The sequence below is a fragment of the Meleagris gallopavo genome, chromosome Z (genome assembly GCF_905368555.1).
Source record: "Meleagris gallopavo chromosome Z, MGAL_WU_HG_1.1, whole genome shotgun sequence".
NCBI lineage: Eukaryota > Metazoa > Chordata > Aves > Galliformes > Phasianidae > Meleagris > Meleagris gallopavo.
The window spans coordinates 19696352-19710091 of NC_139435.1; the positions used below are offsets into that span (position 1 = coordinate 19696352).

Below are 13740 nucleotides of genomic sequence, written 5' to 3' on the forward strand. Positions count from 1 at the left end.
AAAATGGAAGAAGATGTGAGGGGGGTTAACTTACTTTGCCACTTAAGTCCTGAAATATTTACTGGAAATATTCCTACTTGTCTCAGTATTTGTGTGTGCGTATGTATGTATATTTTTTAAATAAAAGGATAAAATGACATTTGTTCACTGCTGTTAATTAATTCACTAAGGAGGAAAACACCACAGCAGCAGTATATGCAGAAAGAACTAACAAATTGATTAAGTTAATTCTTTAACAGTGAGACCTATTTTTTGGCTATTCTCCATAGCAAACTGTGTGATACAATTACAGATTTTCATACGTTAATCCAGAACTGATATTGTTTAAATACTCAAATATGTTTTTTTCTTCTGCTTCACAATCTTCTGAAGAGATTCAGTCTAAATAAAAAAAAATATTTTTTCTGCTTCTAAACAAATTTTACAAAACAGAACTGTAATATGTCATTACAAAACATGGAATGTGTGACATGTTGAAAAACTGGAAGCAGCAATCCCAAAACTGTGGCCTGTCTTCATGTAGCATCAAAATAAATAATGCAGGCAGCACTGTGTTGATTTTTATCACTTTTTTTTCCAAATGCGATTGAATAAAATTGTTTTGTTTTCTTTTTACTTAGGAAAATCATAAAATAAGCAGTTAACTTTAGTTAGCATACCCATCCAAAATAGATATTCTTCATACAATTCGTCTGTTTATTTATGTGAAAAATTATGCTGCTGCTGTACTGCTGATTGAAATCTAGTTTATATGCAGAAGGGAAAATAAAAAATAAGTGAAAGTCTTGCACAAGTCTTAACAGTGGTACAGTAAGATACAACAGTTTAACATTGATATTACAATTTTCCATTTTTCATCTGTCTCAAAAAACATTGCATAGTTTGTTTCATTCTTTTTCAACACTCTTGAACTTATTTTCAAGTTCATATTAAACTGGTGTGTTCTGAGGAATAAACTTTGGTGCTGATCCAAGATTTGCTATTCACGTGTGTGATCATCCAGTCTTAGCATGTTCAGAGTTGATACAAAAGGTTATTTCTTGAATGTCTCTATGTAGAAGTAGTGTTGTCATTTCTTTGTTTGGTTTTCTGAGCTATGATGGAAAGAAAAACAATCTAAGAACTATTTATATAAATATTTATTGTGTATTGAAGTTTAAAAGCTGGGGAAGTCCTGCTATAATTCTTACATAATTAAGGAGACAATACAGTTCTATGTTTTTTTTTTTTTTTCTTTCAATACTAAGCTAAATGAAAATCACTGTAATTAATTACAATAGCTTAATTCACTTGTGAGTTGCTGTACCAGTAATTCAGCATACATATTTGTTACTTTCTGATCTGTTCTTTCCTTATCTAAATATAGTAGTAACATACAAAATAATTAAAAGATTTCAATGGTTGCATTGCCTTTATTACTGAAACCTTTTTAAGCATTTACATGTGAGCTTCAGTCTTTCTGCTTACCTGAGCTGTGTCCATTCTATAAAATTATACTCGTGAGTTTGTTTTTTTTTTTTTAAATTATTTGTTAAAGCCAACTTGCCATTGTGTCTGTTCTATATCATGGTAGTACTAGACTGAATCCTTTTTTTTTAGTTCTGTTGTTTGCTGTTTCACAGTTGCAATGCTTTCTTGGACTGTTATCCCATGGTTTCTAGTATGGGTTTTGGAAGAAGTTCAGACTTCTTATATAAGGAGAAATTTATTAGCAGGTGTTTGAACTCTGATTGGACAGAAATAATGATTAGATTATAACAGCGGTGGCTTGCACTGTTGTACATAGTTGCTGCTATGGCTTTTATAGTAATTTCTTAATATTTGCTTCTGCACCATATTTCTCACTAGAACTCTCCAAAAAGTTGCAGATACTTGTTTAGTCTCATACCCTTCTAAGCAAGAGAGAAAACATTATGACTGAACTTTAATGATATCTTAGAAAACAGCAAGTTACTATATCATATATTATCTGATTTTTTTGAATTGAATTTTTATTATGTGTTTTTCTTAGAATGGGTTGAATAAATACAAACCTCTTTGTTCCTTCAGGAGTGTATTAGAGCCTTAGGCCGAAATAAACCTCATACGCCATTCAGAGCAAGTAAACTTACTCAGGTGCTAAGAGATTCGTTCATTGGAGAAAACTCCCGTACCTGTATGGTAAGTTTGCTTAGTTAACTGTATGTATTAATGATTTCATTGAGAAAAGCTACTACTGCAGGATATTGCGTTTAGAATTTGTCATTTGCTGCTGGCAGTCTGTTGCATTTAATCTTATAATGCCTAAGAAATAAAGAACATAAACTATTATATTTGGAGGGACACTTTCAGCAGAGATATTTCACGTAACTCGTTCCCCCCTCTTATTGCTTGTTCTTCTTTTCTAGCTAGGGACCTAGGTAGAGTGGTGTTTCTGTTGGTGGAGGTTTTTTTTAAATAATGTCTTAACTGTTTAAGAGTATTGTTTGTTGAATCAGAATGTTGAAAAGGTAATGTAAGCTGTAAGTATTCTGATGAGTTATGGCCTTTAAATGATGAAGGTAAATTTAGAGTTGCTATCACAGGCATCAGAGTATGCTCTAGGCTGTTGGAGGGGGGTATAATTGGGCTATGTGGGATGAGTAGTTGTATATTTTGTGTGTATTTGCATTGGACAGAAGAACAGAATTCTGTTGGGAAGTGGAAAGGACAGATGAAGGCATTAATGTTCACTGGTTTTATTTGTGCCTCCATAACGTTCTACCCTGATGGAAATGCAAGCTCTCTGCAACAAACAGTGGCTATTAGGCTTGTTTGTGATGGCCACTTTTCAGACTTCTTGAAATCAATTTAAATGCCACAGAAGTCTGCAGACCACAGCATGAAAACCACAGTGTTAGCGCAGCTTTGTCTTTTCTTCAGCTTTTTAGTATGGCTCTAGTCTGAAAATGGTGATAAGATAGCACTTTTTAAATTCTTTTACTCTCCTTCAGTTTTCTAATGAGAATATGGGTTTATTTTCTTTCCACTGTCACATGACTTCACAAATCCTATTCAGAATCAGAAAACAAAAGCAAAACAATGCATTGCTAGCTAATGTATCTGCAACACGGAAGATGTGGAAAGTTAGGCTGCTAGGAACTACTCTCTATACACAGAAGGATTAACAGTTACGGGTATTTCATGAAGTTCTCACCAAGACCCTTAATGTTCCTAGAAGTGCTTACAAGATGTCTCCATTTTGCTGTAGCCTTTTTATTTATTATGCTTTTGTTAAAGGTACCATAACTTTTTTTTTCCTGTTTAAATACACAACAATCAATAATCATCAAAAATAATCCATGATCTAAGGGTTTTTAACACTTGATGTACCCGATCATATTCCTTTATTTTATGTTTGATACATTCTGCATTAGGGAAAAGACTCCCCCATGGAAAATAAGTGGAAATATGAGTTGTTTTTATTAATTGTACAACTACAGTTGTATCTCAAACTATCAAAAACATGAAGTCAGCATAAATATTTTATCTTGAATGTTATTATTGCTGCAGTTACACTGTAGGATATTGTATTATTGTCTGAAATTCACAAGGTAGCTGCATAGAATAGTCCTTCCAGCCAGTTCTGCATTCTGGATGTGCTGCAGTCATTGCTGAAGATTAAGACCCCTTAGTCCTTCAGGCTGGGAGTAGGAACTTGGGTACTTCAGTGTTCCAGAAGGGACATTGATTCTTCTATGATGGCTTATAAGTAGTGTAGATTAAAGGTACGAAGAATCATGTTTCCGTCTTAAAGATATTCCTGTGTATAAATATGCATATATATATATGTATATAGTGCAGCCTTTTCCACCCTCCTTGGCTGGAATTATGAATGAGGAAGTGAGTGGTGGAGGGGTCAGAGCCATCCTGTCCTTCCTAGATTAGACTTGTTGGGGCATAAGAGCATGTGATTTAGTGAACGTTTCTGTTCAACAGACTGTGTCTTGCTCTCTGAAAGTTATGTCAGCACTTGCAGTGGCACTTGCCTATAGCAGCTGTTCGTATGTGCTTGAAGAGGTGGAGCAGTCTCCTGGCATTGCAGTAGTTGCCATGTGTGGTGTACTCTGAACATTGAACTGATAGAAGTGATGCATGTGCCTTTCTCGTAATATGATTTTGGAGGGATTTAAAATCTTTGAGATTTTATTAATTAGCACCCATGATGCTTTCCTATGTTTATCAGCATTAGAGACTTAAACTTAGTGTGTGTATAGCTCTTCAGACTTTCTAGCTTCCTCCCACTGCATAACTTTCCTTTCTCCCCAGTAGGAGAAATTCCTCTCAGGAATTATTTGCACAGTAATGTCAGCAGCAGGATAAAGCAGAAGACCAGGATTATCTATTTTTCAACAGTTTTAGTCTTAAAATGCTGTGATGCCAGTGGAAAATTTAGTTTGTAGGATCATAGAGGTGTTTTTCCTGGTTAGTGCCTTGATGGCTATCCTGAAAGGAACAGAAATAAAAAAAAAAAAAATTGGAGTGCTGAGAGAAGCTAGGACAAATAGTGATGCCACTGTTGTCTGATTGTTACTTTTGCTAAGTGCTGAAAAGAAGGTGAGATATCCTGGGTGTGTTATTTAACCAGAAAAGGAAAATCCTAGAGGTTCCAAATATATGTGATAAGTTAGATATCAAGTATTATTTACAGATAATTTTCAGTTTAGAAAAACAAAATTCTTTAGGAAAATATTTGAAGATATTAAACATGTGTTTAAGTACCATTTTGGACAATAGCCAAAACATCTCCCAAATCAGTATACTGTCTGTTGAATGTAGAACAGTCTACAAAAGAAAAAAACAACAAACAAAACAACAAAAACAAACAAAATGATAGTGGTAGTATGGAGGATACATTAGACTTATTTTTTACTGAATGGTATATTTCTCTTTTTGAGAAGTCTTACTTTTTCAGTTCGTGTTTTGCATTTACAAGTTGTGTAAAGGCTGCCAGATGAGGGAAATTGAAGTTTGCATGGATTCTTAATATGTCAGGTTACAGTTATACAAAAACTTCATCATCAACAGATGTATCTGTTCTTGAGATGTCTACTGTGTATAGCTGCCTTAATACAGTGACGTTTGTTCTTGTAGAGGACCTCACATGAAATTGGGGACTCTAGGGGGAAAACGAAAGTTAATTTGAATTCATCTACCCTTTCATCTGTGCAAAACAACCTGTTAACATTTGGCATGTTTTCTGCAGATTGCTACAATTTCTCCAGGGATGGCATCATGTGAAAACACTCTTAATACTTTGAGATACGCAAATAGGTATGGAAAATGTTATTAAATATATGCTATTGATCACTGAAGTTTGGAATTCTGTTGTTCCGTGATGTAGAACTGTTTTAGCTCCCTGAATATTTATGCGTGTTTGCATTTGATAATAAGATTAAAAACAAAATAATGTTTCAGGCTCACATTTAATTCAATTAGTCACTTTTTGCAACTGTAACAGAAGAACCAGTAGAAACTGCATTTAAGCAATTTTCCAGAGATAAGTGTAGCGTGGAATGCAAGGAGTATAGAAGATGCTGCTATTTTTGCCCCTCTTATGAAGACACCTCCTCTTGCTTTAGGGGATTGTTGTGTACTTGTTATTCATGATTCTCTGGAGTTCCGGCAGGGATACATTTCTGAACTATGTTTTTTCCATCCCCTTGTAATTTTGAGGTGTTACAAGCCTATTTGATGTATCTGTTAGCTAGATTACTCATTTAAAAATTCCACTTTTGCTCTTGTTGTGATTTTGTACTTCTGAAGTGTAGGCAAATATCTGAGATAAATAGGGAAAGAGCTGGTTAATCCTACAGCGATTATATCGTCAGTGTAGAGAAATTATCACCTCCAGAGACTGTCAGCACCTCTTGATTTGCTGCTGCTGCTGCTCTTGAAAACATTAGCTTCTCTTCAGTAGTTTTAAAAGGAGCCTTTCCCATCTGTAGTTCTCTTTATTTACTTATATCCCGTGTGTGTTGCATTCGGATCTGCTAGAGTTTTCCAGCCAGACCCAGAGATTGCCAAGAACAAAGGAGGCAAACCACGTATGGGCTGTTAGAATTTCTGTTCATTTTTCCAGAACAGGCTACCACCTAGTGGCCTGGAATTAGCTTTTCTTCCCTGAATGAAAAGATAAGAGCAGAACCATATCTGGGTCTTCCTGTGCAGCCCTGGCTGGCCACTGATGAGCAAAAAGAGTGCTGTAGAAGCTTACCACAGACTCCTCTTATAATCTGAGTTAGTGCCTGGAGCAAGGGAATTAGTAGCAAATCTGTCTGGCTCAAATTCATGTTTGATTTCATTCCTTGTGAAGTCTCTTGCAGTTATGTAAAGGAGGGAATTCCATGTTGATCAAGACTCATTGGATTTTCCTGTCCCATATAACATATGTGTTGTTGAATTGATAATGGGGGGGGAAAAAAAAAAACACAATATTACAAAAACACACACCAATTTCTAGTATATGAAGTAATTGCAATGAAACTTTTTCTTCCTCTTGGTGTCACATTTGTATGTTGAGGGAGGGTAAATGCTTATCACCGTAAATTTGCCTCATTTTCTGTTTTTTTAAGCTTTTTTTCTTCTAGCAATGTATCAGTTTCATAATACAAGTAATTTATAAGTGCTGAACACCAGTGAGTATGCAGTGTAAGAAAGTGGGCAGGCCAGAAAGTGTTGTAGCCATACTGGTTTGATACTTTAAACAGAGCAATTTGATAGAATATTGAATGTAGAGGAAATTTTATTAACAGCATGGACTGAAATCCAGAGTTATTCTTTCGAAAACACTGCATTTGTAGTCTCCTGCAGACTAGCAGAAGTGTTCTAATTTAAAACTTATTTTTTATGCTGTTAAGCTATTGAAGAATATTAAACAAAGAGTTGTTATTTTAACTGTGTTTATAAGAACATTTTCTCTTAATTTGCTGCTGTATTTTGCTGCTGCAGAGTAAAGGAATTTGGAATTAGTCCTTCGGACATTCCCTTCTCACAGGGTAGTGGCAGTCGCTCTGATCTCTCTCCTTCCTATGAGTATGACGACTTTTCTCCTTCAATCACCAGGTCTACTTCATTCTATACATGGAATCTTTATTTTTAAGTTTTCGTTTTGACTGTGTAATTTTACAGACCAAATTTTCATTCGTCCCCTTGCCTTGAGTCACATATACTTTTCATTTTTATTTTGTTTGGCAGGTGATGGTTCTGCATGATCTGCAATCATCTTCCCAGTATTCTGTTCATCCTCCTTAAACATCCACCCTTTTTATCCAGGCTTGCTATTTTCCTTCATGCATTTAAAAAAAATAAAATAAAATGGTGATGTCACCTTTGTATATTTAGTGGACCAAATCTAACAAGTCTTTTTATAGAATAATTAATATATTTCTGAAGTTATTTTAATCAGAGGATATATTCATTCTTTGGGATTTCGTTGCAAATATTGATTTTCTTCAGAATTTTGGTGGATTTGCTTATAACAGCTCGTGAGTACTGAAAGACTAGTTTTTTTAAAGCATATTTATATGCACAGAAAAAGAAACATGTCAGGCTTTGAGTGTCAAATGAACTTTTCTATCATGTTTTTATTGTTAAGAAGTTGATGTTGAGAGTTTGAAAATTTATGCCCTCCAAGCATTTTGATGGAGAGTAATATTTCAGTGAAAAAATGACTTTTGCTGAAACATGAACTTTAATCTACATGTAACTGAAACTGAATTACACTCTTTTTTTGGTAGTAATACATTAATGGTACATTAAATTTGTGAAGGTGACATCGTCATCCATATTAAATGAATTAAATTACATATAAACCCATAAAGCTTTATTTTTAGTGGTGATGGCCACTTTGCACGTTAAGTTACTAACTTGAAAATGAAATATTCTCTAATTGTAGGGTGAAAGAGCTCACCATTGATCCAAGTGCTGCAGGGGATATTCGTCCCATTATACACCATGCTCCCAGTCAGATTGATGACTTGGACACACAGTGGGGAGTGGGGAGCTCTCCTCAGAGAGATGATCTTAAACTGCTTTGTGAACAAAATGTAAGTGGTTTATAGCATTATGTGTAAAGAGAAGATCATAAATACAATCCACATACAAATCCAGAGTAATATGTATTTGTAGCTTGCTAGCAATTAAGTTGCTAGCATACATGTTTATCTTCTCCCTTTATAGTTCATTCCCATAGAGAATTTAAAAAGAAAAGTTTTCTGAAAGGCTGAGTGAAGGGAGAATGCTTTACTTTTCTTTACCTTCTTTGATGATTAGAACTTTGAATGTGTTTGCATTGCCTGCTCTAGGTTCTGACATTTATTTGGTGTGCATTTTTTCCACTGTAGCTACACCTCATATTTGCCAATTAACAGTATCCTGGGAAACTAATCCATTTTATTTAAAACACTTGTGGTTTTGAGCATTATTTTTCAGGCATGCAGCACCTATTTTAAGTTAGTATGCCTTTCTTTGCATGTAGAAATCATCATTCCTGTTCTAAAGAACTTGATTTTCATGGTGAAAAACCCCAGTTTCCAGCGTCGGAAAGCTGTACCATGTTCCCAAAATGTCTTCCTGGGCTGAATGCGCTGTCTTCCGAAGGACGTTTTTCTTTCACTGCTGATTTTCATCTCTTGTCTGGATTCCCTAAATGTTCAACAGAGATTAAAACTCAATTTTTTAAATTACTGCTGAAAGATAGAGAAAAAAATCAGTGTTTCTGAGACACTTGCTCTGCAATCTTTGGCATATTTCTCTCATTTTATTAACTGTCTCTAGAACATACTCAGTGATTTCTGAAATCTACCACTGAACTGACAGATATTGTTTCATCTCATACTTTTTGATTGTTCACGTGGAATTCAGTTAAGATTTGCAGTGTATTTTTATACAGACTTCAAAGGCATGGTATAAGAAACCATACTGTCTTGATAAAAAATTAATTGCAACCTACCTAGTATTTTTGCCTTTGATTGTTAACTACTACTGTCTGCAGAAGTCCTGTCTGCCCTAGTTTATAAATCTATGCTGTGCATTCTTCTAATGTATTAACTGCTTTTTATTTTATAGATTTTTTTTTTCTTCGTGTTTATTCCTTTTTTTTCACTCTAAGAATGAACTTAATCCCAGTTACCTGAAATGTATTGGATTTGTTCTCTTTTTTTTTCTTTTTTCTTTTTTTTCCCTAATTATTCCTGTCTATTGTGGTATCTGTGGCAAAGGCCTTGATAGAAAATGTGGTTTTCATTAGGTATTGAAACCTACTAGAAATTACCATTTTCCCACTATTTACCTTGTTCTTCTAGCATGTTTTCCAATACTCACAAGGATAAGTGACTGGAAATGTTTAATGAATATGAATCAAATGTAAATCAGTTTACATTTCAATTTTTATTACCATCTCCCCTCATTTTTAGAGAATCTCATGTAAAAAGTATAAAATTCTATCTGATAAGCTCTGCTTTTTGCATATTTCTTTTCACTCTGCATGATGTAATGGAACATACTCAGTGTATTTTCTGTAGCCAACTTCTTTTCAGGCTGATGATTTTAATTGTTTTTAGGAAGAGGAAGTTTCTCCACAGTTGTTTACTTTCCATGAAGCTGTGTCACAAATGGTGGAAATGGAAGAGCAAGTAGTAGAAGACCACAGGACTGTCTTCCAGGTAAAGCACAGAGCTGTGTTTCATTTTATCCTAATCTAAGAATTTGGGTTTCACCAGTCAAAAGAGAATACCCCATGTATAATGCAAGATATAGTCTAGTCATTACTCTGCACCAGGGATTTTGTAATTTTTTTTTATTACATGAAGCCCATTGTAGTGAGCAGGTAGGACAGTCTACTTAGGAATGTGTCTCAGAAGCAAAATTTTAATATATTTCCTGGGATGAAAGAAGCATTCTTAAGTAGACTATGTAACATTATTTTTCAACATAGTCACCACCATTAGCTGCACATTTGTGCCAGCAGTGAGCAAGAGCCTGCATGCTATGCTTGTCTGCATTTGGCATCTGCATAGCTGCCTGGAGCACGGCTTTGCAACATTGCTGTCACCACTGCTTGTCTCCAGCAATGTTCAGCAAACATCAGTGAATGGCAGGGAGTGCCATTTTTTCCATAGTCAGAGGAATTCAGTGGCACACACTTCTGCTTTATTCACACTTAAATCCTGCCCATGGTAGGGAGGGTTGGAACTGATTGATTCTTAAGGTCTCCTCCAACATAAGACATTTTATGTTGCTATGATGATGTCATTCTGTCAGACTGCCCCTCATGCTGCCAACAAATACTGGTGGAAGATTCAGCCTCAACTGTCATGCCACCAACATCCACCTCTGACATTATGGGCCAACATAATAAAATAGCAGGTGTTTCTTTTGGAGCAGCCCTCATAGAGTACTGCCTTCAAGTATCCTTCTGTTGATATCTCCCTTTAGATGCTGAGATCCAGAACAGACCAGTATTTTTTTAACTGCCTCTTTGCTTCCTGTTTACAAATACATAAAATTTTCACTTGCAAATAGTCAGGGTCTTTGGAAGGAATACTCCAACACAGTGGTCATAAATCCTTTTACAGTCTGAAAATGAATTGTAATAGTAAGTACAAATAGCTATTTTTCAGCAAGAAATGCGAGTTCCTTCTGTTCTTAACCTAAGAATCTTAATGCATGCTTTCCATTTGGCATGTGTGCTGCAGGAGAATACAGGACATGAAACCTGTAGGATACACACCTCCTCAATGTAGGCATCAGACTTTATGGAACATTGATATGTGCGCATGTAATACATTAGGATGGTAAATAACACATTTCATACATTTAGTTTTGAAACACTAGCCCTGAAGTAAAACATGCAGAGGTGTGAAAGTCATACTCCATATGCCATAGCTGAACCCTAATACTTGGAACTTGCTTATTCTAATGCTTGGAGAGACTGTGTTAGTTTAAGATGTTACTGCCCCTGTATGTCCATCTGGCCTTCTGTTGGAGATTACTTCTAATCACAGTCAGTAGAAGGAAATGTGTTCAAGCCTTAGCTCTCATATTTACAGCCTCACTTGATGGTTTATGGCATGGGTGGAAGTGTATTGCACCAGTATGAAATCTGTGGGTTGTACCAAGCAGAGGTTGTCTGTTACCAGCTTTCTCTGGGAAGCTGATGATTCTGGGATACAAACTACTCTATCCTGATTAAAAAAAAAAAAAAAAGTCATCAATGGAATGAATTGTGCTCTAGATGTGTCAGTTTTTCTTAGATTCTTGGATATATATGTTTACTTTAGATGAGATGAGTCCTATCCCAGTGTGAGTTCCATTTGTCCTTAAAACATGCATGGTGTTTAGACTATGCTTTTGATATTACTTGGCTGCTGAGCGCAGAGGGAAATACTTAATTTTAGTATTTCGGTCCCAGCATGCCTAGAACTGTCAAAAACTTCCTCTTTTTTAAATCAAAGCATTTTTAATCAGTAAGTTTGCATGGTTCTGTGAACTTCAAGCTCCTGATTGCAATCTTTCCTGCATGACTTTTTAAGCTACTCTTTTTTATTGAAATGCAAAGGCGCGTTCCATTTTCAGTACTCGTATCTGAGTGAGGAGTTATCATATGCAATATAGACCTTGAAATATCTCTTCTCTTTTACAGCTTCTGTCAAATTTGGTTTTGAGTATGGATATAATTGTCTTGGCTCCTTGACTGTAGCAAGGAAAGTTCCAAGAGGGACTAGTGAGTGACGTAGACAATCTAGTAAGGCAGGCAAAAGGAGGCTAAATTTTTTTGCCTCAGTCTTCTCTAATTAACTGCTCGTCATACTGCTCTCAAATGTTTGATTTGGTAAGAGCGGACTGGGGAAGCAACGTCCCTCCCAGTAAATGTAGATCAAGTTTGTGACTTCCTGAGGAACTTGAATATCCACAAGTCTATGGGTGCCAATGAGATGCATTCCAGAAACCTGAGTGAATTAGTTGATATAGTTGATTAGTTGAACTAGCGTGGCTTCACGAAGGGCAAGTCCTGATTGATGCAATTAGTGGCCGTTTATGTTGGTATCACTGCATTAGTGGACAAGGGAAGAGCCACTGATGTCATCTGTCTGAACTTCGACATGTTCCCACAACATTCTTCTCTCTTAAATTGGAAAGATACGGATTTGAGGGTGGACTGTTCAGTGGATGAAGAACTGGCTGCAGGATCGAGTCAGTAGCTCCATGTCTGAATGGAGATCACTGTCAAGTGGTGTCCCCCAGGGGTCAGTGCTGGTACTCATACTCTTTAATATCTTCATTAATGACATTGACAGTGGGGTTGAGTGTACCCTCAGCAAGTTTGCTGATGACACCAAAGTGTGGAGTGCAGTCAACACACCAGAGAGATGGGATGCCATGACAGGCTTGAGCAGTGGGCCCAGGTCAGTGTTACGAGGTTCAGCAAAGCCAAGTGCAAGGAGTGGAATTAACCTCTACTATCAGTACAAGCTGAGGGATGAAAGGATTGAGCGCAGCCCTGCCAGAAAAGACCTGGGAATACTGGTGGACAGCAAGCTGTACATGAGCCAGCAATGTGCTCTCACAGCCTAGAAAGCCAATCATGAGCTGGATAAAAGAAGCATGGCCAGCAGGTTGAGGGAGTTGATCCTGCCCCTCTGCTCTGGTGTACTGCATCCAGATATGGAGTCCTCAGTACATGAGAGACATGGACCTGTTGGAGTGTGTCCAGAAGAGGGCCACAAAAATGATCCAAGGGATGGAACCTCTCCTGTAAGGAGAGACTGACAGAACTGGGGCTGTTCAGACTGTTCAGACAGAAGAGAAGCCTCTGAGCTGACCTCATAGCAGTTAGTTATTAGAAGCTTTTCAGTATCTGAACGGGAGCTACAGGAAAGAAGGGGACAGACTCTTTAGCTGAGTCTGTGGTGATAGAACAAGGGGAAATGGTTTCAAGCTTAAAAAGGGGAAAATTTAGGTTGGATACAAGGAAAAAATCAGTACAGTGAGGGTGGTGACAGGTTGCCCAGAAATGTAGTGGATGCCCATTCCCTTGAGACTTTCAGGGTGAAGCTGGATTGGGCCCTGGGCAACCTGATCAAGCTGTGGATTGTCCCTGTTCATTGCAGGGGAGTTGGACTAGGTGACTTTTAGATGACCTTTAATGATCTTTTCCATCTCTAACGATTCTATGATTCTAACAGTGGGCAAATAGCCCATAATTGAAACTGAAGCGTGAATGTAGAACCATGTAACATGGTTGATGATATGGCTGTTGGAACTAAGAAATTGCATGTAGAGCACACGTAGTTTTTCTGAACTGAAAATCTGGATTCATTTAAAGACAGAAATTTGTTGGAATGAGATAATTAAGCATTAGGAAATACAGTCATCTTGAGTAAAAGTAGTAATTCTCAATCTCTTTATCTTAAAACCTGTACCTTTGCTAATGTTTTTTTGTTTTGCTATCTTGATTGTTTTTTTATAACTGTTATCTAGGAATCTATTAGATGGCTGGAAGATGAAAAAGCACTTCTTGAGATGACGGAAGAAGTAGACTATGATGTGGATTCTTATGCTACCCAACTTGAGGCAATTCTGGATCAAAAGATTGATATTCTGACTGAACTTAGAGGTAGATCGCTTTTAATCACTTTTGCTTTATTAGCAATGTGTAGTGCGGGCTTATATTTTGGGATATTTTTCCTCTTATGCTGTCATGTAATGTAGAAGAAATGA

General features: G+C 36.5%; 1 protein-coding gene across 3 annotated transcripts in view; it reads left to right on the top strand.

Moving 5' to 3' along the window:
• Positions 1 to 13740, top strand: part of KIF2A (kinesin family member 2A) — a 53546-nt gene that overhangs the window by 37721 nt on the left and 2085 nt on the right. For 2 of the 3 annotated variants that reach the window (XM_085213973.1, XM_085213974.1), the window contains exons 15-19: positions 2050 to 2160; positions 5225 to 5292; positions 7916 to 8066; positions 9582 to 9683; positions 13501 to 13636. In XM_085213973.1, the coding sequence (XP_085070099.1) occupies positions 2050 to 2160; positions 5225 to 5292; positions 7916 to 8066; positions 9582 to 9683; positions 13501 to 13636 (568 nt within the window). Of the gene's footprint in view, positions 1 to 2049; positions 2161 to 5224; positions 5293 to 6969; positions 7084 to 7915; positions 8067 to 9581; positions 9684 to 13500; positions 13637 to 13740 lie in introns of all 3 variants that reach the window. The other variant, XM_085213975.1, reaches the window with a different exon arrangement.